This window comes from Crocuta crocuta, unplaced genomic scaffold, assembly GCF_008692635.1.
Source record: "Crocuta crocuta isolate KB4526 unplaced genomic scaffold, BGI_CrCroc_1.0 scaffold102, whole genome shotgun sequence".
NCBI classification, from domain to species: Eukaryota; Metazoa; Chordata; class Mammalia; order Carnivora; family Hyaenidae; genus Crocuta; species Crocuta crocuta.
The window spans coordinates 5,093,553-5,118,796 of NW_027530019.1; the positions used below are offsets into that span (position 1 = coordinate 5,093,553).

The 25,244-nt window shown below is 35.2% G+C and overlaps 1 protein-coding gene across 1 annotated transcript in view; it reads left to right on the forward strand.

Moving 5' to 3' along the window:
• Positions 1 to 242: 242 nt before the first annotated feature.
• COPS2 (COP9 signalosome subunit 2) overlaps positions 243 to 25,244 on the forward strand; it is a 29,241-nt gene continuing 4,239 nt past the window's right edge. Inside the window, exons 1-10 of the mRNA XM_077764450.1 lie at positions 243 to 353; positions 11,191 to 11,304; positions 11,957 to 12,034; positions 16,170 to 16,295; positions 18,489 to 18,578; positions 18,712 to 18,789; positions 20,796 to 20,970; positions 21,449 to 21,627; positions 21,739 to 21,791; positions 24,434 to 24,531. Coding sequence (XP_077620576.1) covers positions 300 to 353; positions 11,191 to 11,304; positions 11,957 to 12,034; positions 16,170 to 16,295; positions 18,489 to 18,578; positions 18,712 to 18,789; positions 20,796 to 20,970; positions 21,449 to 21,627; positions 21,739 to 21,791; positions 24,434 to 24,531 — 1,045 coding nt within the window. The 5' untranslated portion in view covers positions 243 to 299. The remainder of the gene's footprint in view (positions 354 to 11,190; positions 11,305 to 11,956; positions 12,035 to 16,169; positions 16,296 to 18,488; positions 18,579 to 18,711; positions 18,790 to 20,795; positions 20,971 to 21,448; positions 21,628 to 21,738; positions 21,792 to 24,433; positions 24,532 to 25,244) is intronic.

Genomic DNA, 25,244 nt, shown 5'->3' on the forward strand with positions numbered 1-25,244 from the left:
TGTGAGCTCAAGGTTTCCAAGGCCCTTCAGCGGAGATCCTCAGCACTAAACGATTCCCTAGTTGCTAGGTTTAGTTGCTAAGGCACCAACCGTCTCGCAGGAAGAGGGGGCAGTGCACTCCCTTCTGGCGTCGTAGTGAATCCTCCCGATGCCGAGCGCATTTGTTCCGGGAGGAAACATTCAGCTCCTCTAAGAGCGACGGGAAGGCGAGAAGCTGCGAGTGACGCCTCTGAGCCGTGGAGGATTGTGGGAGGAGGTTGTCTCCAATTTCTCCTCCCTCTCCCCCCCTCCCGGCCAAGATGTCTGACATGGAGGATGATTTCATGTGCGATGATGAGGAGGACTACGACCTGGTGAGGCGGAGAGGACGGAACTCTGGGGTTAGGGGGTGGCGTCTGGCTTTAGCGGTTGGGGCGGGGGCTACCGGGCCTCTCCTCGTAAAACATGTGCTTCTTCCAGTCTCCCGGTGCAGTGACAGGACGGGTTTACCTCCTCCCCCTTCCCGCACCGGGCCCGGGCCCTGCTTCTCCAGCATGGGGGAGGGGAGGGCAAAGGAAGCAGCAAAGGGGGTCCCGAGCTTTGCGCTCCAAGTCCGAGTGCCTCCTCGTTTACATGGACACCCCCGGCCTCCGGCGTCCGGGTTTCGGTGCCTCCTACCTCCTCCCCACCTCCGGAGCCGCCTTGGGGATCGTGCAGCGGTCTAGGCCCTGGCTCTGCTCTCTCGGGCCCAGCTTTCTGGGCTCCTCTTCTTAACCCGAGAACTGAGAGAGTATGAAATGCTGAGACAAGGGTCTGAAAACTGGGGGGCCTTACTGCTCCCAGGCCTGACCGGGAAACGCCACTTGTGAGTCTCCTGGAAACAGAGCTTAGTAAGTCTTGTCCGGGGTCCGTTTTGGTTTAAGGTAAAGGTGCACCGGAGAATTCAGAGCAAGGATAGCTGAAAAAGAAGTAGTTAAACTTACTGTTTTGTTTAAAGAAAAATGCTGGGGAGGAGGTTTTGGGGTTTGTTTGTTTTGGTGTTATGGGGGGGGAGGAATAAGGGGATTGATCCAATGGGTTTTTTCCTTGACCAGAGGTTTCCCAGTATTCAAAGTTAAAAATACCAACAGTATAACAATAAACGAATTTGTGTAGCTGACCGGTGATCTTTAAAGATTCAGGGTTTAGCTTCTAAACGGGTTTACAGGTTTTCAAAAATAATTCACTACCATTACAGATTGCTATTCAGAAACAGTATCTGTGTGCGAACTAAGAAAAATTATCCCGACCAAGAATTAGCACCAACTTTGTTTTTTGTTTTGGTGCATGGTTCCTGCATATGATAGTGATGCTGCATTATCGTAAAGTTATGGAGTAGATGTTTAGGGGAAATCTGACTCATTTTAAGCGACAGATATTCTTGAGCAAACAGTAATATATTGTTTTGAATTCGTGTAAAACTTCTTTGTATAGCCGTTTACAATTAATTTTTCTATTTTAAATGAAGGCACATTTGCAAAAGGTAGAGGGAAATGCTTGCTGTTACTGAAAATCATAGTAGAGGTGTTAATCATTCTTAAAGTTGAATGGAGAGTTTTGCTAATAGTTTTTATTTATGCCTTACATTTTAGTTTGTGCAAACCAAGTCAGTTGTAGGCAATGCATTAGGTCCATTAAGAATGTATTACTTGTGATACGCGTGCATTTTTATTTATTGCATGTTTATTTCTATTACAGGTATTTTCAAAACTGTAGAAGTATCTCTTTTAAATATGTCTGGTTATGGTTTTTGTTTTTAAATGTTTCTGGTTATCTTTCCTAAACAATAGTTTATTGAGTACATGACTTATTAGCACTGTGATAAACTTAAAGGTCATCATTGAGAATGCAGTGTAGGAATGGCCTACACTGAGGCATAAAATGAGAATTTTACTGTCCCAGGAAGTACTCAATTAGTTTTCACGAGAATTCTAATTAAACATACATTGTTTAACTTGGCTAGGTTTTTCCAGCCTTTTAGAGCCTACACTATAATGTAGTGCGGTATAAAGCCAAATAAATAGTTGTTAATTGAATGAATTCTTCCCCCCAGCCTTCTGTTAAATAGCCCCATATTTCTCTTGGGTAGATACCATTCTGGATTCCCATTCCGTTATCAAGTAGTGAAAACTTTTATGCTCTGTTTACTATGAATTAAAGTCTTTTGATGGCATAAAATTTATTTAGTAATTTATTTTATGCTTTCTTAATTTTCTTAAACCACAATATGTTAAAAAAAATTAGGGGTGCCTGGGTGGCTCAGTCAGTTAAACATGTACTCTTGATCTCAACTCAGGTTTTGATCTCAGGGTTGTCAGTTCCAAGTGCTGGGCATGGTACCTACTTAATAAAAGAAAGATTAAGGTGGGGGGTGCCTGGCTGGCTCAGTAGGGCATGGGACTCTCGATCTCGGGTTGTAAATTCAAGCCCCACTTTGGTTATAGAGATTACTTAAAAATAAAATCTTTTAAAAAAAGATTGAAGGGAGCTGGTTGCCATTTCATGCTTTCATGTTGTCAAACGAGAAGTTGTTGGGTGGGTTTTTTTTTCATAGTTATTTGCCTGGGTCTTGTTATTTCTTGGGATTTAAAGAGTCCAAAGAATTGACTTGCTGTTTTAGGGAAATTTCTTCTTTATTAAAAGAAATGTATGGTTTGTGGGAAAATTTGCCATCAGTTTATTTTAGTCAAAATGTTAATTAAGCCATGAGTATTTATGACCACAGATACATACAGCATATCTTTTATAGGTTGTCTGTTGATAAACTTTAATACCCTACATCACTTTTTTACTTGTCCAATCTAGTGGCAGTAGGTAGTTAGGATACCACCAGGAAAAGTAAATATCTGTTTCTAAAACTATACTGTTTTTATCTAAGAAAGTAAATAGTGGTTTATGCTCAAGATCCAGAAGAAAAGAAAACCAACTTATTTAAAAAAAAAAAAGAAGCAAGCGTGAAATAAATTAATTTCCTTGTGCTTTTACTTCTAAGACCAATTTTATTTTTTTATTAGAGGCAGAAGCAGGCATTTTCTAAGCATAGGAATTTATGTAGCATTAAATGGAGAAGTAGGAGATGGTACTAGTAAATGTCTTGATTATTTGCTGGTCTAATATACTAAATAATAACTCTACTGCCATTCATTAAGTTAATAAGGCTATTGGTAAGTTAACTGTATTGTAATTCCACAGTCCAGCCATTCTTGCATGAAGTTGCTTTGTACTTTTAGTAATCATTTTAGAAAGGAGTTAGAACAAACTGACTTCATACCAAAAATTATTCTTGAGTAGATCCTGTGATAGAACACTGTATATTTGAGTTTAATGTATTGCAAGAAAAAAAATTGTCAAAAGGTAGAGTAATTCCGCTTGGTTTAAGAAATTACCAAGCTGTGAGTCTTATAGTACCCTGGTCAAACTCATAGTTGTGATTAGTGATGAATGTTTAGTAGTATTGTGGTTTTTTGGTCTTCATATATAGCAGCTTTAATGCCCTGAGTATTTACTTATTCTTTGTTTGCTTTTTGGGAAGGAGAGATATCAGTCTTAACTATAGGATGTCTTTATAGAATCTCTTATTTTTTACCTTCTTAACAAGATCAGCAAATGATGGTGTGAACTTTTATTTTCACGTTATAAAAAGCCCTAGAACGTAGTTTAACAAATCAAAAAATAACAATAACTTCTATTTTTTAAAATATTTTTGAACTACTACAAAAAGAATATATAATCTCCTTTGAAAAAGAAGTGGTAATATAGGAACAAGGGCAAAAGAACAGCTCTAGGAATTTGTGTATTTGGTATAAGGACTATCACTTGTCATTGTGCAATATAAGGAGCATGGATGTTAAAGGTTATTTCACTCTGAGACTCTTGTCCCAGTAACGTAATATTTGCCAAAATGTTGTACAGATTTTCAGACAATATACTGTTTATGGTCTGGGCCAGTGTTTTCTGTGCTGCACACACATTTGGAATTCTGCATGTGGACTTCATGAAGATGAAATATGATTGTACAGCTGAGGCTTTTAAAAGAAACTTAATATGTTTAATTGTAAATAATTGGAAACAGCTCTAAGTTATCAATAGGAGAGTACTAGTACTATTGATATTAGTAAGATTATAGATAAATTATTTTATATCCATGGGATGGAATGCAGTGTTGACATTTCAAACCATGCTACTAAACAATATTCCATATGAAAAACTTTTTTTTTTTTAACAAATATTCATTTTTGAGAGCAGGGGGAGGGGAGGGGCGGAGAGAGAGGTAGACACAGAATCTGAAGTCGGACCCTTACTGACTGAGCCACCCAGGTACCTTGAAAAACTTTTGATTAGTTGTATTTGTCAGGACTCTTGGGCATAAGAGGAATATATGTCAAAGTAGCTTAAGCTGAAAAGGGCATGTATTGGGCTTACATCGCCAAGAAGTAGAAGTATGGCTGGATTCATGGCTCAGATGACGGTGGTGGGTCTTTTTCTGTTTCTCTCTCTTCCTGGTCTGCTTTTCTCACTGAACTGGCATAACTGCCTTCACAAGACGTAGTGCAGCATCTTCCTAGTATTATAACCCCCAAGTCAAAAGGGTGTTCCTCTCTAGAACTAACAGCAAGTCCTAGGAAGGACTTCTAGTAAACCAGCTGAGATCTCTAGCTGTCTGAACCACTAGCTTACTGGAGAGAGGGAAACAGGTTGCTTGCCCTCCTCTGTGGATGAGGCGCTGTAATTAAGAGCCCTTACCTGGGAGAGAAAGGGTTGATCACCAATTCTCTACACACATGAACATATATCTACTATAAATGTATAATCCGTATTGAGTAGAAAAATAGAGAAAAAATTTCTACAAGACCTGAAAAGCGTCAGGAAAACTAAAATTTGTTTATTCCTTACAAACCTTTCACAGTGAACATGTATTACTTTTATTGCTGAAGTGAGAAGGGGACAGGTTCCAGGGTACGAATTATGAACAGAAATCTTACTTGGATCATGAGAGGTCACACAGCAATTGTGTCATTACTCAAAACATTTTTGAGTTCTTCTTAAAAATTGACTTCAGAGCCTGAACCATGTAGCTTTTTAAAATAGTAATATATACGTATCATTAAAAATATAAACTATAAAAAAGTTTCCTTTCCATTTTTGTTCTCAGTTTGTCCAGTTCCCATTCTTCCCCATAGGCAACCAAATACACATTTTCCCCCCCCTCTTTGTTTTTAAATGGAGTATGGCCTATTATATTATATATTGTTCTACACTTTGTTTTTTAATTTATCTTACAGACTATTCCATAGAAGGATGCAAAAGTTTACTTATTCTTTTTACAGCTGCTTTGATTTTATGGATATGCCATACTTTATATAACCAGTTCTCTCTTAATAAGCATTTGGCCTGTTTTCTTTGCTGTTACAATGTGTAGCTTTTTTTCTTTTTTAAACTTCAGTGATAGGCTTATCCTTTTTCATAGGTGTCAAAAATTGTATTCTGAGTCATATTTAATAAGTAATTGGGCCATCAAACCGGATGATACTGTTTTAGGTGAGGAACATTTAGTGAAGTGTTTCTTCAGAATTTCAGAAGCGTTACTTAATAATATGCATTAGTATCACAATTGGAATAATTTTACTACCTCTAAAAATTAGTACTTTGGGGCACCTGGGTGGCTCATTCACTTAAGCAACTGACTCTTGATTTCAGCTCAAGTCATGGGATTGAGCCACATAGGCCTCCATTGGACTCCGTGCTCAGCATGGATTCTCGCTCTCCCTCTGGTGCTGTCCCTCACTCACGCACTTTCTCTAAAATAAAAAAATAAAATAAAACACTTCTTTTAAAAAAATTGTAACTTCGAGGATAAGTATTGGTTTGCTATGTGAGTTTTGATGCATTTCCGAAAAATCCTGTTGCATTACCTCCTCGGTATACTCTGTACAATGAAATAGGAGAGATTCAAACAAGAATAGCTAAAATGATAAGTTAACAGAAGACAGCTCTTACATGCTATGAATGAGATGAATTTAAGGCTTTTTACCCCTAACTGAAATCTGTTAACTGTGACTATTCAACAGCATGAATTTGTAATTGTGTATTATATCTCAGAATAAACACATGGAACTCAGTGAGAATTAGAAAGTTCCTAGGGTTCAACTCCCACATTTGATAAGAGAAACTAAAGCAGCATGTTTGAGTGACTTACATTTACAGGACAAATAGTGGGAGAGTCAAAACTGTAGTCCAAGTCTAATGACATTTATGATTTCTTTCTTTGTAAAGTTTAATTTGAAGATTAAAAGTTTGGGATAAATAAAATAATTTTTTGATTTATACTGTAGATAAATTAGGACCTATTAACTTAAGTAAAATTTTGAAACCTTTGGTCAATTTAATGAATGGCTAGCTAAACCACAAATGGCTACTTAGGGCTTGTATTATATCTAATCCTTAAGGATAATGAGACCTTGCTTGCCCTTTGCCTCTCTGTGCCTGACATTTAGTATAGCTGTCAAGACGTGGTTGGAGCTTGGAGAGCATGGTTAATAGTGAGTCTTGTTTTCCTAGAGCACATTTCAAAGACCTTTATTGACAAGGCACATAGGAATAAGTAGGGACTATGGAACTGACCCTGTTCAGCAGTAGGTACATTCCGGCATGGAGTCAAAATTGCCCCTGGCTATGTATATAGTTTTGTATGTTTTCAAACATTCATCCACTTCTCATTTCAGTTAAGCAAAACTTATTGAGCATTTTGTATTATACCCGACTCTGGGGATACCAGGGTGAGGAAGAGGAAGTTCCTGCTTTTTGAAAAACTCATGGTAGTGAGGTAAGAACAAAACACACTCACAAGTCTCCACGTTAGAGAGATTCATGTCATGTAGAAGCATGACTGAGGAGAAAATTTATTTTCCAAAGTAGGGTTGGAGAAAGAACCACAAGGTAAACCTTGATGAACACATTTCCCAGCAGTGTTAGTTAGGGCTAGAAAGCATCATAGGATTAAAGTGGGAAGTCTATTAATAGGGGAGGTAGTTTAGAATTCCTAGCAGAGAGAACAGTTTATGTCAAAGCAGAGGTTTTTAATTGTGTGGCACATTTGGAGAAGGAATAATAGATTGGGTGGTGTGCATGGATCACAGATTGCTTTGGGGAGATGTCAGGATATGAGGTATTATATAAGTAGGTGGTACTTAAGAAATTTCGTGAGTTTCTACATGGCAATGAGAAACCATGAAATCTGGCCATGTGTAGCAACATGGATGGACCTTGAGGGTGTTATGCTGAGCGAAATAAGTCAGGCAGAGAAGGACAAATATCATATGTTGCACGTATAGGAGGATTAGGAGGAACTTGACGGAGGAACAAGGGGGAGAAGAAGGGCGGAAATGGTGGGGGAAAGGGAGAGAAGCAAACCATGAGAGACTCTTGAATGCTGACAAAAACTGAGGACTGATGGATGTGGGGGGAGGGGGGGATGGGCATGGAGGAGGACACTTGTGGGGATGAGCACTGAGCGTTATGTGGAAACTAATTTGACAATAAACTATTAAAAAAAAAAAAGAAATTTCGTGAGTTTTTCAATCCCTTTAACAATATTCAAGTGTTTTTATATATTGCTTAAATTTTTTGTTTTTTTTTTAATTTTTTGTTTTTAAAGCATTCTTAATACATTGTTTGAAAAATCAGTTTCTCTTTTAAAAAGGATTTTCTTTAAATTTTTACAAATTATAGTTATACCTTTCTCATCTAACAAGGGAATCCTGTTTAGCAATATTTGTTTAATACTTTTCATATAGTCTCTATTCTGATTAATAACACTGTGTGTAACCAAGCCATTAATAGTCATTAAAGATAACTTTATTTCCCTTTATCCTGTACTCCTGTGGTGGGTCCTTTTTATTTTACATTCTTAATATCACTTGACGTTTCCTATACTTACACTATTTCCTCCTTTTCCTCCTACTTGGAATCAGACCTCCATCATCTTTTAACCAGACTGTTGTTAAGAGTATCTATTGGGTACTTCATTAGTACCAGAGTACTCTTCCTAAAACACAAGTGGATTATTCCCTGTAAAATCTTTTAGTGACTGGTTCCACGTGATATAAACTCCTTGCTAGACTTCTGTTGTCCTGTTCCTCTGTCTGATAGGGGTTTATGTCTCATCAGTTCTTTATACACATCCTGTGCTTCAGCCCAATCTTGACTATTCATGCTTCTTTCAAATATGTGAAAAGAAACGTCTCAAGCTTCCTTACTATTGCATATGTTAACTGCTTTGTTTCAGATGCCCTTCCTTATCCCCAGGCAACTCCTATTCATACTTTTAGACGTGGTTCAAGTTACTTTTCCTTCCTCTAACTCTTTTTTTTTTTTTGAACTGTTACTGTACCTAAACTATGTCTCTGTTAATTGCTTTTATCATGTTTTAGGGTTGCTGTTTGAATATCTGTCTCTGACCATGAATCGCTTGAGGGAAAAGACTTGGTTTGCATTTGTGTAAGCAACACTTAACTACTGGTCTATGCTAAAGATCATTATCAATTATCTAAATAGATATTTAACAAAAGATATCCAAAAACAGAATTATTCTAAAGACATCAAAATATCAATGTAATAACTAAAGAATAGTTTACTGTATGTAGTACATAGGTTGTACGGATTCATTAAGCTGCCTCTGACAAGTTAGTAATATCACAGAGACTGGTTCAAATGCATTTGAACATGCTGTTGCAGATCATAACAAGGGACTGCCTGATTATAAGAATGCCAGTCAGGTACACCTAGGTGGCTCAGTCAGTTGAGTGTCCAGCTTTGGCTCGTGTCATGATGTCACAGTTCAGTTCGTGAGGTCAAGCCCCACACTGGGCTCTCTGCTGTCAGTACAAAGCCCACTTCAGATCCTCTGTCCCCCCCCGCCNACAGTGTTATAATCAGTAATTTCCAAGTAATTGAAGTTTTAAATTTTTATTATTTTGAAACCGTACTCTCTCTCCCCTTTTTGCACTCATACCTGACCTTTTTCTAATCTATTGTAGGCTGAGAAAACAAAAATAAATGGACTTTGAGACTCCAAATTCTTCAACTTTGTCATAGACACAAATAAAAAAAATTATTTCCAAGTTGAGGGATATATTCTGAAGATTTGGGTTGCAGAAAAATAATATTCTGGTGGTTTAGCTAGCTATTTCTTTTTGTTATTGAACAGTTATCTAGAAAAGAACTGATTTCCAAAAGTGTAGAGTAAGTTTTATAGCTATGATTTTTACTCCCAAGTCTTCCCTGAGTAGGTGACACTATGCAGTAGGTAACCAGATGAAGAGTGGGGGAAAGACTTGTTGGCCACTGTGTGGTGAGGCCACGGTGGCTGCAGCAAAATGAATCAGGGGGAGCTTAATTAATAGATATGATTGGATGCGTAGTCAGGTATAAGATTTTGATGACTTTTGAAATTAATTTTAAGAGCAATATGAAACCATTTTGAGAAGAGGAATGCGCTGATTTACCTTTTATGAAGGTTATTCTGCTTACCATGAAAAGGTTGGAATTTGAATGTATAACAAAATAGGAGGGGCTGTGGGGAGATGAAAGTGACTTACTAGGCTAGGCTGGTGGCAAGGGAGATAGAGGAAAGTGGATGAATTTGAATTTGAGACTCATGTTGACGGTAGAATTAATAAAGACTTTTTTTATGTTCCAACAATGTGACTGCCTTTGGTTCTTTAGTTACCTCCCACAAAGCCCTTTTGTGTTTACTGTTTTCTTTCCCCTCTCCTGTTTCGTCTAGCAGGCAAACTCCCATTTATCTTTAAAAACCGATCTCAGAAACCTTCGCTATCATAGCATTATTTGGGCTTATTTATTTGTTAAGTCTTTATCAATTGCTTTTCTAGTTTGATCAGTTGTAATTAAACCTAGATTACAGTTTTACAAAGTGAATGATTGATTATGAAATTGAAATGTTGCAAAGGATTTTCATGTTAAACATATCTGAATTCTCAGTCTAGTCTGTGAGACTGCATCCCTGCTTCATGTCATTACACAAGGAAGTAATTGTCCTCTAGAGGGTGCACATTACAAAGCCTCTGTGGTCCGATGAACCTGGTTTTGTACAACTTCAGACATCCCCCTCCATCTGCTGGTCGCAGAAAAATTTCCTCTTGTGTTCATATATCTTTGACCTTTCTGGCACTACACTCACTATAATTTTTTCCTTCTTTGGCCTTTATGAAATATTACAGATTTTTTTGTGAGTATCCCCCCAAAATTTACTCAGTATTTGGATTTAGAAATAATGCTGTTTGTCTTTTTGTGTTTACTTCCAGGTGCTATTCTTAATTTAACAATAAACTTGCCTTTTGTAATAACTTGAAACTGATGAAAAAACTTTTGTGTCTTCTTAAAACAATGATTTTCATTATACTAATCTTTGTTTATTTTATAATCCTCATCATTAAATTGAATATCTTGCAACTATTTTAAACTCTGTTTACACAGCTCCACAAAACAGCTGTTTTATTCCAATTATTGTTTCAGTACTAAGAAGTGAATTTATGTGCTAAAACTCCCATAAAATTATATAAATTCATTTTCTTTTGATTTGTTATAAGGCCAGTTAAAATACATTAATATAACTAAATAGCTATTGAGTAGTGGAATGTACATAAAGCAAATATTCTTTTTAACATACATTTAATATTTAACAATAAACTACTCTGCCACATACAGATTATCATCCCAGGTAGTCAGGCCACATTAGAATAATGAAATTTAGACTTAAGAAGTAGAGAAAATTAAGATTACTGAATTTAAGATGAATAATTAACATTTATATAATAATTGGCATTTACAGTGATTTTTCTTGGGTTTCATGACCAACAAAAGGTTAACCACTACAGAATTGGGGCTTATTAACCCATTATTTCTTTGCATTTCACCTTTCTGTTATTTCTGTGGAAATTGTAGTTTTGATCTGAAAGTAAATGATTCTATTCTCTCCACTTGATTTTGGCTTTTTTACTTTTTTAAAATAATGATTAAGTATCAGTTACATTTTACCTATGTATGCAAGTTTGTTTTGTACCGATGTATGGTTTTCCGGCTTAACAGTATTTACTTTTTACAGGGCAGTGTGTGGGTTTCTTTTTCATTGTAGTATCTCTTTCTAACAAACAGGAATACTCTGAAGATAGTAACTCCGAGCCAAATGTGGATTTGGAAAATCAGTACTATAATTCCAAAGCATTAAAAGAAGATGATCCAAAAGCAGCATTAAGCAGTTTTCAAAAGGTTCATATTTTTCCTGATTGATTCTGTCTTAGAGTTTATTTTTTTAAATGATGTCTTAGATCAAGTAAGTTCTAAGTGATTTTATCTCAGAAATGTGTTTTGGATACTGAGTGATAATTCTATAAATAAGTTTGCATTATGCAGCACAAGCAAGTATTTCAAAAGGGATCTCCTGTTTTTTCCTAATCAAGCTGTCTATAGAGCAGGGCCATTGTCCTGAAAAGCTAGTGTGGTTTGGACTAAGGAAATCAGCATGATGATCAATAGGTATTATCCCTGCAAGTTTGTTCCTTCCTGGGGGACAGATCACACAGACAAGGTTTCAATATTAAGTAAGGTGATTTCTTGACTACTGATACACTTTTGGGTTATTCTTATCAATGGATTATTCAGAGGGGAAAAAAGGATTTCTGGGACTATATAATAAGCAGTAGTTCTTAAACTTTTGATAAAGAAATTTCAAAATAAGCTCACTTAAGCATTTTAAAACTTGTTTCCTTTTTAAAGCCTTTTAAAAATGGCATTGAGAAATGGGAGAATTCTTGGGGAAACGTTCTTAATGGATATGATGTAAAATTAATTCAAAACAGACTTTATCATTAGAAAATAACACAGCATTTTTGTTAGACTGAAAATGTCTTCTATGTTTTAGGTTTTGGAACTTGAAGGTGAAAAAGGAGAATGGGGATTTAAAGCACTGAAGCAAATGATTAAGATTAACTTCAAGTTGGTAAGATTTGTTTTGAGGGGACTTAAACTAATAATGAAATTAATTCTGTAGGTAGAAACCTCGTGGCAACAAAATGCCATTATATATCCCTCTTTAAAATAATTCTGTTGATACATTTCCGTATTTAGCCTAGCTTTCATTTGTGACTACCACAACACTAAGTAAGAAAATTCTGGAAAGAAATCAAACTTTTTTGTTTAAGAAAGCTTATCAGATACACAGACAGTGTTTGGCTTCCTTATTAACAGGACTTTTCCACAAACTACTGTTTATTTTGGAGTTTTAAAACTCTACTTTGTTTTATAAGGAGTTCCTCTTCTACTGATAAGGACCAAAACTATAGCACTATTCTTGATTCCTCTCTTTGTCCCTCAGATAATCAGTTGGTAAATTTAGGTGTCTATCTTTTAAAAATTTATCTAGTATCTGACTGCTGCTCAACCATTTTTACCTCTATGACTCCAAGCCAACATCATCTCTCACCTGGATTATTTCAGTTACTTCTTGCTTCTATCCTTCCCTTATTAATAGTTTGCTCTCCACAGGCAGCAGTGTTCCTTTTTGTTTGTTTGTGTTTGTTTTTAGGGTGATTGTTTTAAAATGTAAGTGAGACTATGCCATTCCTTTGCTCTAAATCTTCTAATGGTCCCCACTCTCCTTAGTATAATCCAAATCCTGGTGTCCCTGGCTGGCTCAGTCAGTTAAGTGTGAGACTCCTGATTTTAGCTCATGTCCTGATCTCATAGTTGGTGACTTCGGTTTGTGAGTTCAAGCCCCACATCATGTACTGCACTGACATGGAGCCTGCTTCAGATTCTCCCTCCCCTCCCCTCCCCCTTTCTCTCTCTCTCTCTGCCCCTCACCTACTCATGTACTCTTTCAAAATAAATAAATAAAACTTTAAAAAATTTAAAAAAACTAATAATAAAATAAAATCCAAATCCTTATCATGACCTGTTATACCCTATGTCATCTTACCCTTTGCTACCTTTCTGATCTTATTTTCTCTTTACCGGCTTCCTTGCTGTTCCTCATGTCATCCTAAGGATTCACCTACTTGTAAACACTTGTATTTGCTATTTCCTCTGCCCCAAATGCTCCTCTCTAATAGTTGTATGGCTCTTTTCCTCATTTGATCATATCTCTGTTCAGTGTCACCATATATCAGGATGGCCTTCCTCTGACCACCTTATATAAAATAGCATCCTTCTCATCTTATATTCATCTTACCCTGCTGTTTTTCTTCTTTGAATATATCCCCACTTAATTGCCATTCTGCTGTCCTCATCCCCATACGTGGTAAGATTCATGAGAGCAGTACTTTCTCTCATTCACTGTTATATTCCTACCACCTGTAGTAGTGGCTGGCATTCAGTAGGTACTCAAATATGTTATTGAATGAAGCCGTAAATAAACTGGAACTATATGACATTGTACCCTCATAGAATTGCTAGTCTTCAGGAGTGCAGGGTAGAGTTGGAGGGAAAATAAATAGACGAGAGTACTAGTGACCGGTGTAAACCTTAAAATCACTAAGGATAGAGGAACTTTTGAGAAGAAGATAAAGTGGAGCTTAGAGAGCAGAGGTAAACACTTGCTTCTGTGGCAGATAGAAGGATAGCTCGTAATCTGTTACCACTTTCTTTTCCTCCTATCTCTGTATTTCTCATATGTCTCCTCCCTCTCACCATTGACTTATCTGTCCCATCTGTTTGAAATTGAACTCCCTGAATTGACTATTCCTTTGTCCAGTTAACTTCTGCTACTCCTGCTTCCTGTTTTTCTTCCCATACTCTCACTCTGGCATCCTCACATACCTTCAGTCATAGAAGCCCTCCGTGACATTTACAAAAACTGTGCACAAAATATTTTAGCTCATTCTTCACCCCCAAAATATGAAGACTATTTAAAACACCTTAAACAGTATTAAGTATATTGTAAATTGCTTTTAAATATCATTAAAAAAGGAAAATGTCTGTCTTGGCCATTTACCCTTTCAAGAAAGTTCTTCTCTTATATTCTCAAAAAGAATATGTTGCACAAAGTCCTTGTGCTTTCTATTTATTATTTATGAAAATATTAACCACAAATACATACTATATTTAAATTAAAGACCTTAGAAAGATATGGGAGAAGCAACAGGTGTCTCAATGGATAGAGATTTCAATTAAATAATTATAGTGACTTTAGAACCTAATTGTTTAACTCTTAAGATTCTACAATATGAGGAGCCCCTGGATGGCTCACTCATCCAATTAAGTGTCCTCCTTTGGCTCAGGGCATGATCTCAGGGCTCATGAGGCCGAGCCCTGCACTGGGCTCTGTGCTGACAGCTCAGATCCTGGAGCCTGCTTCAGATTCTGTGTCTTCTTCTTTCTCTGCCCCTGCCCTGCTTTTGCACACTCTCTCTCTCAATCAAAAATAAATAAACATTAAAAAAATTTTTTTTAAAGATTCTGTGATTTGAAATAACACAAAAGACCCTATAGAAATTGGCTTTCTTAGCATACCTGCAGTGGTTTAGTTTTTGAGCCCATTTAAATACATGCTACCCATAAGACTTGATCTTACCATTTTACCTTTAGCCAAGACAGGAAGCAAGTAAGGGAAAGGATTATTTGTATTTTGTGTTATTTTGCCTACTTTCCTTCTTTACCTTTTATTTGCTTAAACAGCATCTGTGAATAAGTTGCGTTTTATAAGAGTAGTTTGAGCTTCCACCCTTCATTTTCTAATTGGATTCAGAATAGGACCCATGTTGCGATGTGGAGGTTTTGAGCAATAAAAAGTTAGAAGGGGTTGTTATCAACTGCTCTCTGTTAACCTCTGCAATTTACCTAATCTTCCTATAGTCTTCAGTTACAGTAACAATTATTGAAAAATGAGCTTTAAAGTTATTAGGATATAAAGAAATGAATTAAAAACTAACTTTCTGCCAACATCCTATTTCTGATTCGCCTTTGGCCGTAAGATATGTTCTGTAACTTGGGTTTTAATAGCTCACTACTAGGATATTACCTACTATTTACCCTTACATGGTACTGACATATTTGGAAATACAAGTAGTTTTGAAATATATATATTTATATATATTAGTAAGGTTTTTTCCCTTATTCTGTGCATTTTTCCCCACCCCAACTACTGTTTTTTGTAATTCAGTTCTTGCTTAGGTTTCAGGGAGTCTTCTCATATTTTCTTGTCCCTCATGCTGTATCCCAGGGCGGGACATAGTCATAAGCAGGAAAATTACATTATCATTTTTCATCCTATTAAACACATGTGTGTATGTCACTGTATGGTCACTGTATCTGCCAGTGTTCTATCTCCCTGATTAGAAGTAGAGTAGAAGCCAGTAAAAAAGAAGGATTAACAGCCATTGGAGATTGTTGGGACTGTGGATTCAGGGTATCAGATTAGACTCATAAATTGACTTCCATGGTATACTTTGAGGGATGATAGGCCATCCACCAAAATATTTAAGTGCTTGAAATTTCACTGGTAGTTCCTTATTTACTCTGACCTCTCACGTTTCCTGGAATAACCACACAGTACAAATAGTCCTGTAAGGAATAGCAACATTAGCTATATTTACTGTTGAGTAGAGCCTTGGGTGGGAGGGAGGACTTTTCTTGATAGTGGGATGAGTACCTGGGCCTGAAAAGTTTCCTTACCTCACATTTTATCATTGAGGAAAGCAATAATGAATTGAGACAAGAAACATATCACTGTTGTTGGAGAGCTTTCTCATCAAGGGGTAAATTTTCAGAAGAGGATATAGCTGATATCTGCATAGTTGGGACCCAAGGCATTTGAAAAGTTGGATTTATTTATATTTTTTGGTTTCTGAACATTGTAGTAGTTCTTAATATTTCAATAAATGTGCAGTGAGAACATATCTGAAATTTTGAAAATTTGTAAATAATACTCTTTCATAGACTAACTTCATAAATTTGGTTCATGTGTCTGAGTGATCTAGAAATTTCAAATTTAAGCTAAAATATTTATAGTGTTTCTGACATACTTTCTCTATCATAAAACCCTATTTTTCAATTATGTAGTAATATGTACTATAATCTTAATTGCATAGACATTTTTGTACATAGATATCTAATAATGCATTTTTCTTCCCTCATAGACAAACTTTCCAGAAATGATGAACAGATATAAACAACTATTGACCTATATTCGGAGTGCAGTCACAAGAAATTATTCTGAAAAATCCATTAATTCTATTCTTGATTATATCTCTACTTCTAAACAGGTTAGATTCTGGTTGTTCCTTTTGGTATTTATCAATGTGTTGTTATTTATACTAAAGTCTTTGTTCTTTTTTTTTTTTTTTAATAAGGCCTAGAGGTTCTAGTTAAGCATTATGCCAGTCATTAAAGTGCTTTACACTAAGGTACTCTATACCATTTTCTTATAGTACTAATTATATTATATTAAAAGGTAATAACTAGCTTAATCTCTTTAAATAATATTTTGAGATACTAACATAATCTGCACACAACTTTTGCAGGCTTAATCTCCCATATAGTTACTATCATAGTTTCTTTCATCCATCACCACTTCAGTTAGATTTGTGTAGATTTGATTAACTACAGATCCTTGAGAGAAGACCCTGTACTCATATTAGTACTTGGCATTACCATTAGGTGTTTAGTAGTAAATGCTTTTATAAAGAATGGGTGGATGATGGATGATGAAAGGAACAGTTAGTGATGAAGAAATACAGTGGACCTTGGAAATGATAGTGCTTTTGTTTTTCTAGATTTTGCTTATTAAGAAAAGCAGTGATGATTTTATTGTATTGCTAAGGGAATTTTTAATTGGATTGTTTGTTTGTATTCTTTTAAGCAACATGTCCTAAGTTTCAGCTTTCTTAAACCATGATATTTAGCACATGGTATTTAGCACAAGAAGTATTCTCTATTATTTAGGATTTCTTAAAACATTTGATACTTTTTGTGTTCATAATAAAAATGTTCATCTTAGAATTTCATTCTTTTCTATTCAGTGTCATTTTTATTTTTTGAGGTAGTTTATTACTTTATGCTTTGTATCTAAAATATATGTAATGGAAATAGAGAAAAAATAAAATTGACCCTTAAACAACACAGCGGTTAAGGGTGCCAACCCCTTGTCCCCCTCACCTTAGAGTTCAAATCTGTATATAACTTACTCCTCAAAAACTTAACTACTAATAGTCAGTTGGTTAACATATTTTGTATGTTATGTATATAGTGTATTCTCACAATGAAATAGACTAGAGGAAAAAAATTTTATGGAGAAAATTATAAGGAAAAGAAAATATATTTATGGTACTGTACATTTATGGGTACTATATCAAAAGAAATCCACATATAAGTGGACCCGTTCAAACTATTGTTGTTCAAGGGTCAACCGTGTATGTTTTATTAAAACATTAGCACTTAATGGCACTAATTCTAGAGTAGTTACATATCAAAGGATTTTCTTAAGTGAGAAAATATTTTCTGGGTTTTAAAAACAAGTCTCCTCAAAACATTTTTGGTACAGTTTATAAATGTTATGCCACATGTTGGGGGGGATTAATTTGAAAACTTCAAGATTGCCTGTTGCTTGATGCTATTATATGTAAGCTTTATGTCTTTCAAAAGTAAGAATAAGTATTGGGTGGGAGATACTCTGCTTATTCAGTATGCCATCAGCAGTCATGAGTAAATAGGCAGCCTTTTCCCATCCTCATGGCCCTCTTCCCTCTTGATCCTGTTAAGTAGAGATCTGGAGAATCAGGTATTCAAAGGCAGAGCCCAGTGTGGGGAGCGGAGGGTGGGTAGGGGAGCTTATCGTGATGCAAAACAAAGAGTGAGTTCTATGAAAATATATTACACTCAGACTCATGAATTAATGGTGTTTAGACATGGCTAAAATTGTGCTAGACTTTTCACTCTACCCAACCCCAGCAGTTTACCAGTAACTTAAGAGCTATGTAGTTCAGTTACTTGATTAGTTACATTTACAGAAGAATTTTTGAGGGAATCTTATTTTTCTTTGTTTCTTTAGCTGCTTGCCTAGTGTTTGCCATGTGGTAGGTAACCAAATGAGTTTAGTGAATAAGATACACACTATTAACAATAGTACAACTAGTTCAGTATGCATGCCATTTACTTCAATATAAAATGAGTTATTAGATTGGAAAGGACAAACCCTATACTATTAGAGCATTAGATATTTTCTGGGTTTTATTTTTTAAAACTCACATTAAAAGCAGATCTTGGCACTTTTTATAAATTTGGTCTCTGTTTTGCTAAGGTTTTGTTAAATAGTAGACGGTCACAGACATTAGGAAACAGATAGTGTATCTTATGTATTATTAAAGTTCGAAGATGCACTTTTAGTTTGCTCAAATTAACTTTATTAACAGGTACAAATTTGCTGTTTACAATTATAGAATTCTGATTTTTTATGTCAGATGGATTTACTGCAGGAATTCTATGAAACAACACTGGAAGCTTTGAAAGATGCTAAGAATGATAGACTCTGGTTTAAGACAAATACAAAGGTAACAGTTACAATTACTTTCACTTTTTTTTTCTTTTTTGAAGAGTGGGAGGGTATCCTTAATAAACTCTCCTAAAGATTCATACCTTTTCCTATTGAAATCTCTTAATTTCAATAAGTATGTTCTTTTACAGCTTGGGAAATTATATTTAGAACGAGAAGAATATGGAAAGCTTCAAAAAATTTTACGCCAGTTACATCAGTCCTGCCAGGTAGCATTCTCTTAACTTTATCTTAATATTTCTCCATAATAAAAAAGCATTAAAAAATTGTATTTGAAACATTGGTTTAGAGATGTTTTTGTTCAAGCATCATCCCAAAAATAAAATTTGGTAAATAAGATACCAAAAAGCTCATTAAAAATATATTTATTTATTTATTTTGAGAGAGAGTGAGCATGTGTGCATGAGCTGGGGAGGGGCAGAAGTAGAGAGAGAGAGAGAGGGAGGGAGGGAGTAAGGGAGAGAGAGCAAGCGAGAGCGAGTGAGTGAGCATGAATCCCATGCTGGCTCTACACTCAGTAAGGAGCCCAACGTGGGGCTCAGTCTCATAGCTGTGAGATCATCACCTGGGCCAAATTAAAGAACTGGATGCTAATTGACTGAGCTAGCCAGATACCCCTTAAAAGCTCATTTTTTTCTGAGTATGGAATTTCTTCCTGATTTAATCCTAATTTCAGAAGTTATTTTTGTGGAATGAGACACAGGTATCAATAAATGAATAGTCTAGTACTTACTGAGAATAAGATAGACCCTGTGAAAATTAGAAAAAAGTATTAAAGACATAAATATTTTATATTCAAGTTTATAATATATGAATCTTTTGTAACAACTGTCCATTTGAACTTCATGTGATGCTAGAAACATTCTGTTTCTATACTGTCCAATATGATAGCATCAGCTACATGTCGTCAGGCAGTTAAATGTAGCGGAGTTTTTTATTTTGCTTAATTTAATTTTTAACTATAGCTATAATTTGTTTTCTTTTTCATCTTGATCAAGTGAAAAAAGAATTTTTATTTTATAATAGTTTTGCTTCATAAAACAAATTATTTATGATTGGTTTCTTATGTACACATTCTTAAGAAAATTTAGTTTGATGCATAAACAACTGTGAGTTCAATTCTATGTGAAGTGGAAATGATAGAGAAGCCATTTCTGAATGGAAAAGCGTCTTCTGTCTGATTGTAAATAACATTATAGTGTAGCAGAGATGTATGATAATCTGTGGGGGGTTTTTTATTGGGTTGTTTTGTTTTGTTTACTTATTTTGAGAGAGAGAGCATACAAGCAGGGCAGGGGCACAGAGACAGGGAGAATCCCACGCAGGCTGGATGCTGACAGCACTTTGTGGGGCTTGATCCCACAAATGTGAGACCTGAGCCAAAATCAAGAGTCGTACACTTAACCAACTGAGCCACACAGGTGCCCCTATGATAACCTAGATATATTAATTGTGTCTTAACATATCATATATTTTACTTTTGCTGTGATTCATTACTGCATAAACAGAATTAAGTTGGAAGACCCAATAATAAATTCTGACTTTGTGTATGTCAGTACTTGAATTCATGATTATCTGACTGTTGTCTATATGCTGTTTTTCATGGCCTGCATTTTGTGGGCCTTTGGTCATTTTTCAAAGTTGAACCCTTGTTATTCTTCTGACATCCCTCAGCAGAGTTAGTTCCTTTCTCTTCCATTCATCTGGCCAATTCGCTCATGCTTCAACTAGAATCATCATTTATATTATAATTTATCTGTTGACAGACTAATCGTTTAGCCTGTAAACTCAAGGGGATTAGGAACACTGGCTTATGTAACGTCACATTTCTCCAAGGCAGACCCAGTGCCTGGCACCACGAAGGCACTTAAAAGTGCTTTGTGATAAAAATCAGTGAATATAAAGTTGTGAAGATTTGGGGAAGACCATAAAGAACCTCCTAAATAGAAACAAACATTATAACATTTTATATGTTAAAAAAATACTTCTTGTGGTTACTTACTCCTTATCGAATGACTAGAAAATCCAAAGGATGTGTGCATTCCTTTTTGGCTGTTAAAGTTAGTGTTCTTGGTGTTCTGGATCTCAAACTTTGTAGTGCATTTTCACACAAAATTCATATTATAAATGTAAGGATCCCAGAGTAACTTAAATAAAAATGTCTACATTGACTTTGAATTCTATTTTGACTATAGTTCATTATTTGCTTTCCTAGACTGATGATGGAGAAGATGACCTGAAAAAAGGTACACAGTTATTAGAAATATACGCTTTGGAAATTCAAATGTACACAGCACAGAAGAATAACAAAAAACTGAAAGCACTCTATGAACAGTCACTTCACATCAAGTCTGCCATCCCTCATCCACTGATCATGGGAGTCATCAGAGGCAAGTTTTGTTTGGAGAAGGGTGGGCAGTGTCACAGGAAGATACCAAGTTGTCATCGTATGTGACTGAATGACTCGGAAGGTTATTCCTGTTATGGTGAAAATAAATGGCGAAGTAGTAAAAATCAGTGAAATGAGCTAGTCTTAGAAAGACATTATGAGTTTTTGTCCTTTAAAATTTTACATCAGTGAAATACTACTAATAGAAAATTTACCATTAGAAGTTCTATTCTTGAATTATAATGCTGTATATAAAATGACCTTCTGGCTCAACTGAGAATAAAAAGATTTGCAAATGCTTGTTTGGTGTTTAATGAAGACCTTGTTTTTTAGAAAGTGAGCATCCTGCAGCCAGTACTATTCATATTATAGAATTAGAAGACTGGAAAGCCACTGTCACAGTTTTCATGTGATTTTTACAAGTATTCAGTCTTATTACAGAATTGAAAATGCCCCCTTTTATCCTATTTTATTTGCAGAATGTGGTGGTAAAATGCACTTGAGAGAAGGTGAATTTGAAAAGGCACACACTGATTTTTTTGAAGCCTTTAAGAATTATGATGAATCGGGAAGTCCAAGACGAACCACTTGCTTAAAATATTTGGTGTTAGCAAATATGCTAATGAAATCGGGAATAAATCCATTTGACTCACAGGAGGTATGTGTGTGCTCTAAATATTCATTTCTGTCAGCTATCTTTTGTGGAAATAAGTGTTACTCTTTCTTGTGTTAATTGTTTTTTTGTTTTTTTTTTTTTAACTGTGTTTAGGCCAAACCGTACAAAAATGATCCAGAAATTCTAGCAATGACAAATTTAGTAAGGTAAGATTATATCTCTCAGTTAAGGTAAATTTCCTTAAATCAGTGAATAGAGGGGAAAGAGGGAGAGATATTTTGAGAATTCAGTTAATATTCCAAATGTGCTCATTTGTATTTTGATTTGAAATATTCCAAAGTTTGCGAAATTTTTCTCTCAAAGTTATTTATTCTGTTTCTGTTAGTCACAAGATTTTATGAAGTATAGTATAGGCTGCTGTTTTTCCCTTTATTGTCTATATGTCTTGTGTGAATGCTATTTTCAGTAGAAAACTGATTATAGCTATTTTAAAATGATTTCACAGTGTTTGCTATTTCGATCTGCCTTAATCCAAAATGAATTAATAATTGATCCATGTAAGTCAGAAATTTTCAGCAAGACCGTGTCTTTACTCACATATTTTCTCAATTGACAAGATTAAAAAAACATCATCTGAAAAGTTTACCTCAGATACTATTTTCTGAGATGAGGAGCCAGAGGGGTCATAATGATAAGAAATCCAAGGATTTATTGATGACTTCTATGGTGGTTAGCAACTGAAAAACCTGCCGTGATCAATTATTATTAAATAAAATTATAAAGATCAAACAAAGCAAAAAGCCTAGGAAAGAAGACCTACTTTTACAAAAGAAATCAGTGAGCAAGAAGAATTTTCCTCTGCTGGGAATACATAGAGCCTAGGTTTCTACACGTCTTTTGTTTTGGATTGTGCAACTGAGTTTACCAAAGCAGGAAGATTATGACTAGGACATGGGGTAGGGTGGGCTTTTTTGCATATGTATGTAGGTAATTTAAGTGATCAGACATTCTTTTCTTTCAGTAGTCTTTTTTGATTTAAAAGTACTGTTAGACTATAAATTATGAGTCACCCATGTATAAATTTCATATACTTAGAAAAAATAGCTTATTACATGATATTGTGTAAGTTCCTATGTAAAATGTCCTCATTTACTTTGTTTGGCTGTGAGTTTTACAAATTACTAGGTTTATTTGTTTAAGGAAACTTTACTTTTAGCTGTAAAAAATAAGGATGACTTTATTTTTATTTTAAGGGGACTAGGAATAGTTGGGAGATAAGAACTCTAAATTGCAACATAAAATCAATTTCTTTTTTATTTATTTAGTCTATTTTAATACACATTTGTTGAATTAAGTTTATTTTAGTTACGAAAGGAGATTTCTCCATCTTTATTTCACATGGTTTATTCCATCAACATGATTTGGCTAGAGATTCACTTCATAATACTTTAGAAAAATGTTTTTAAGTTAAATTGCTAAGCAACAGTTTAAGCTTTTAAAACTCTTAAAGAAATATTGAGAGAGAGTTTGCTCTAGACATTAATATTTCATCTAAATTAAATTGGTTAAATACATTACAGTGGATTAAAGGACTGACTTATCCGACCTTTAAAAAGTAATAGCTATATTTATGTTTACTATATCATATAATTTACTCCTCTGTATTAATACAATTTGATCTATACATTGGAACTCAGAAACTTATTTTAATCAAAAATTTTGACCCAAACAAGGGGCCTGCGATGTGTCCCATGCTTTGTGTAAGATTTTTTTTTAAGTCTCTTAAATAGTGGCACAATGTCTCTTGGTTAAACTATGCACATGTGCAAGTGTTTCACAATTTGAATATATCCTCCTATAGCATATTATAATGTTTTTTGGGCAAGTGAGAAAGTAATGCTTCCTAATCTTATCTTCCTAGTCAGTTGCCAGCAGACTAGAGGAAAATAATTCCTGTTGAAGCACTTGAATCACCTGCCCCTTACATGACGTTACATTGTGACCCAACAGGTGGAAGCAGAGCAGAGGGCGTGCAGAATGGCTGATGATATGTCTTACATATAAAGCAGACAGTGGTGCCATATCCAGAAGGTTGGCTCCTTCCTTCTCAGCACCCTCAGCAATCCTCGTAGTGCCCTACAGAATTATTTTAGGACTAGATCCTGGACACTTGAGAGAATTATGAACATAACTCAGCCTTTGGCCTTCTGCAGCAGGGTCCATGACTCTTCCTTAGTGCGTGTGTCCCATTTGGCACTAATTATGTGCCACTGATGTTTCTGCTGTATGACTCAGTGGAACTTTAAGGCTAGAGAAAATTAAGAATCAAATGTTCCCTTTGTAAAGCGTTAGCAGTTGCTGGTAGCTTTCTAGAAGATAAAAATTAGGAAGCTGCATTTCTGAATAATCTTCAGAAAGGATATACTGTCTTACTTCAAAGACAAGACCAGACTCCTCCATACAGTAGTATGCTGACCTGGTTTCTTAGGGATTAAATGCTAAATCCACCATTTAATATGAAAGTATCAAGCATTAAATGGTTATTAAACTTGTCAGTTTTTAACAGTTCTAAGATTTTGAGATTTTAATGAACTATATATAAATACAGTATATGATCCTAAAAGATTTATTTAATCTTTCCTTTATATAAAACCAAAAGCATTAAAAAAGAAATTCATTTTGTTTGCAGAAGAATGTGTGTGTTTTTAACTCTGATTTCTATGGCAGAAACTGTAGTGTAATTTCGATTTTTGCGTATAAAAATCAAGAAGCAGGCTCTTTGGATAATCTGATTTAATACATGACTTCCTCATGTTTGACAACATTTATACCTTTCTTTTTCTGTTAGTGCCTATCAGAATAATGACATCACTGAATTTGAGAAGATTCTGAAAACTAATCACAGCAACATCATGGATGATCCTTTCATTAGGGAACACATTGAAGGTATATTCTTTCTGCTAAGTGAATTCAGTTTCCTTCTGTGCCACTGTCAAACAGTACTTCTTAATGGAAATACATGGAATCAAGCCAGTTGTCTTCTATGTATTGCCAGTATAGAAATGCTTCTAAATGGTATCATAGAATAGGATGTTATTTAAAATTATAAAGCCCTTTAAAAGAAATCATTCACCAGTTTCATGCTATTGAAGAACATAATCAAGTTCTTATATGATGTCCATTTCATTTAAGGTGGCTGTCCCTTTTATCTTTTTATTCTAATTTAGATATTGTTGCATGTTTATTACTGATACTTAGTATCAAAGTTAATTCTTAGGATTTGTTTTCAACAAGTAACAAAAGCTTTTAAACATAGTTCGCTATAGATGATGCCCTTGATGCATTTACATTGAAGGGTAGGCTAATGTTGTACAAGTAAGTGTATGAGATTTTTTATTCTGTTGGATTAACAAAGACAAAAATCATTCCTTGTTCTGGGGCCTCTTTTGTACCTCCAGTGTTCCCACCTGTTATGGAGCTATTTGAGGGTTTTTAAATGACCATTTGGAACAACTCATTCAAATACTTAAATTCCAGATGCATCAGGAAAATCCGAAGAATACTTTGGAAGTAATGTTCTTTTTTCCCCACCTTCCTTTCTCTTTCATTCAACAGACATTTTAAAAGTTCTTGTATGAAGCTAGAATGATACTACACTT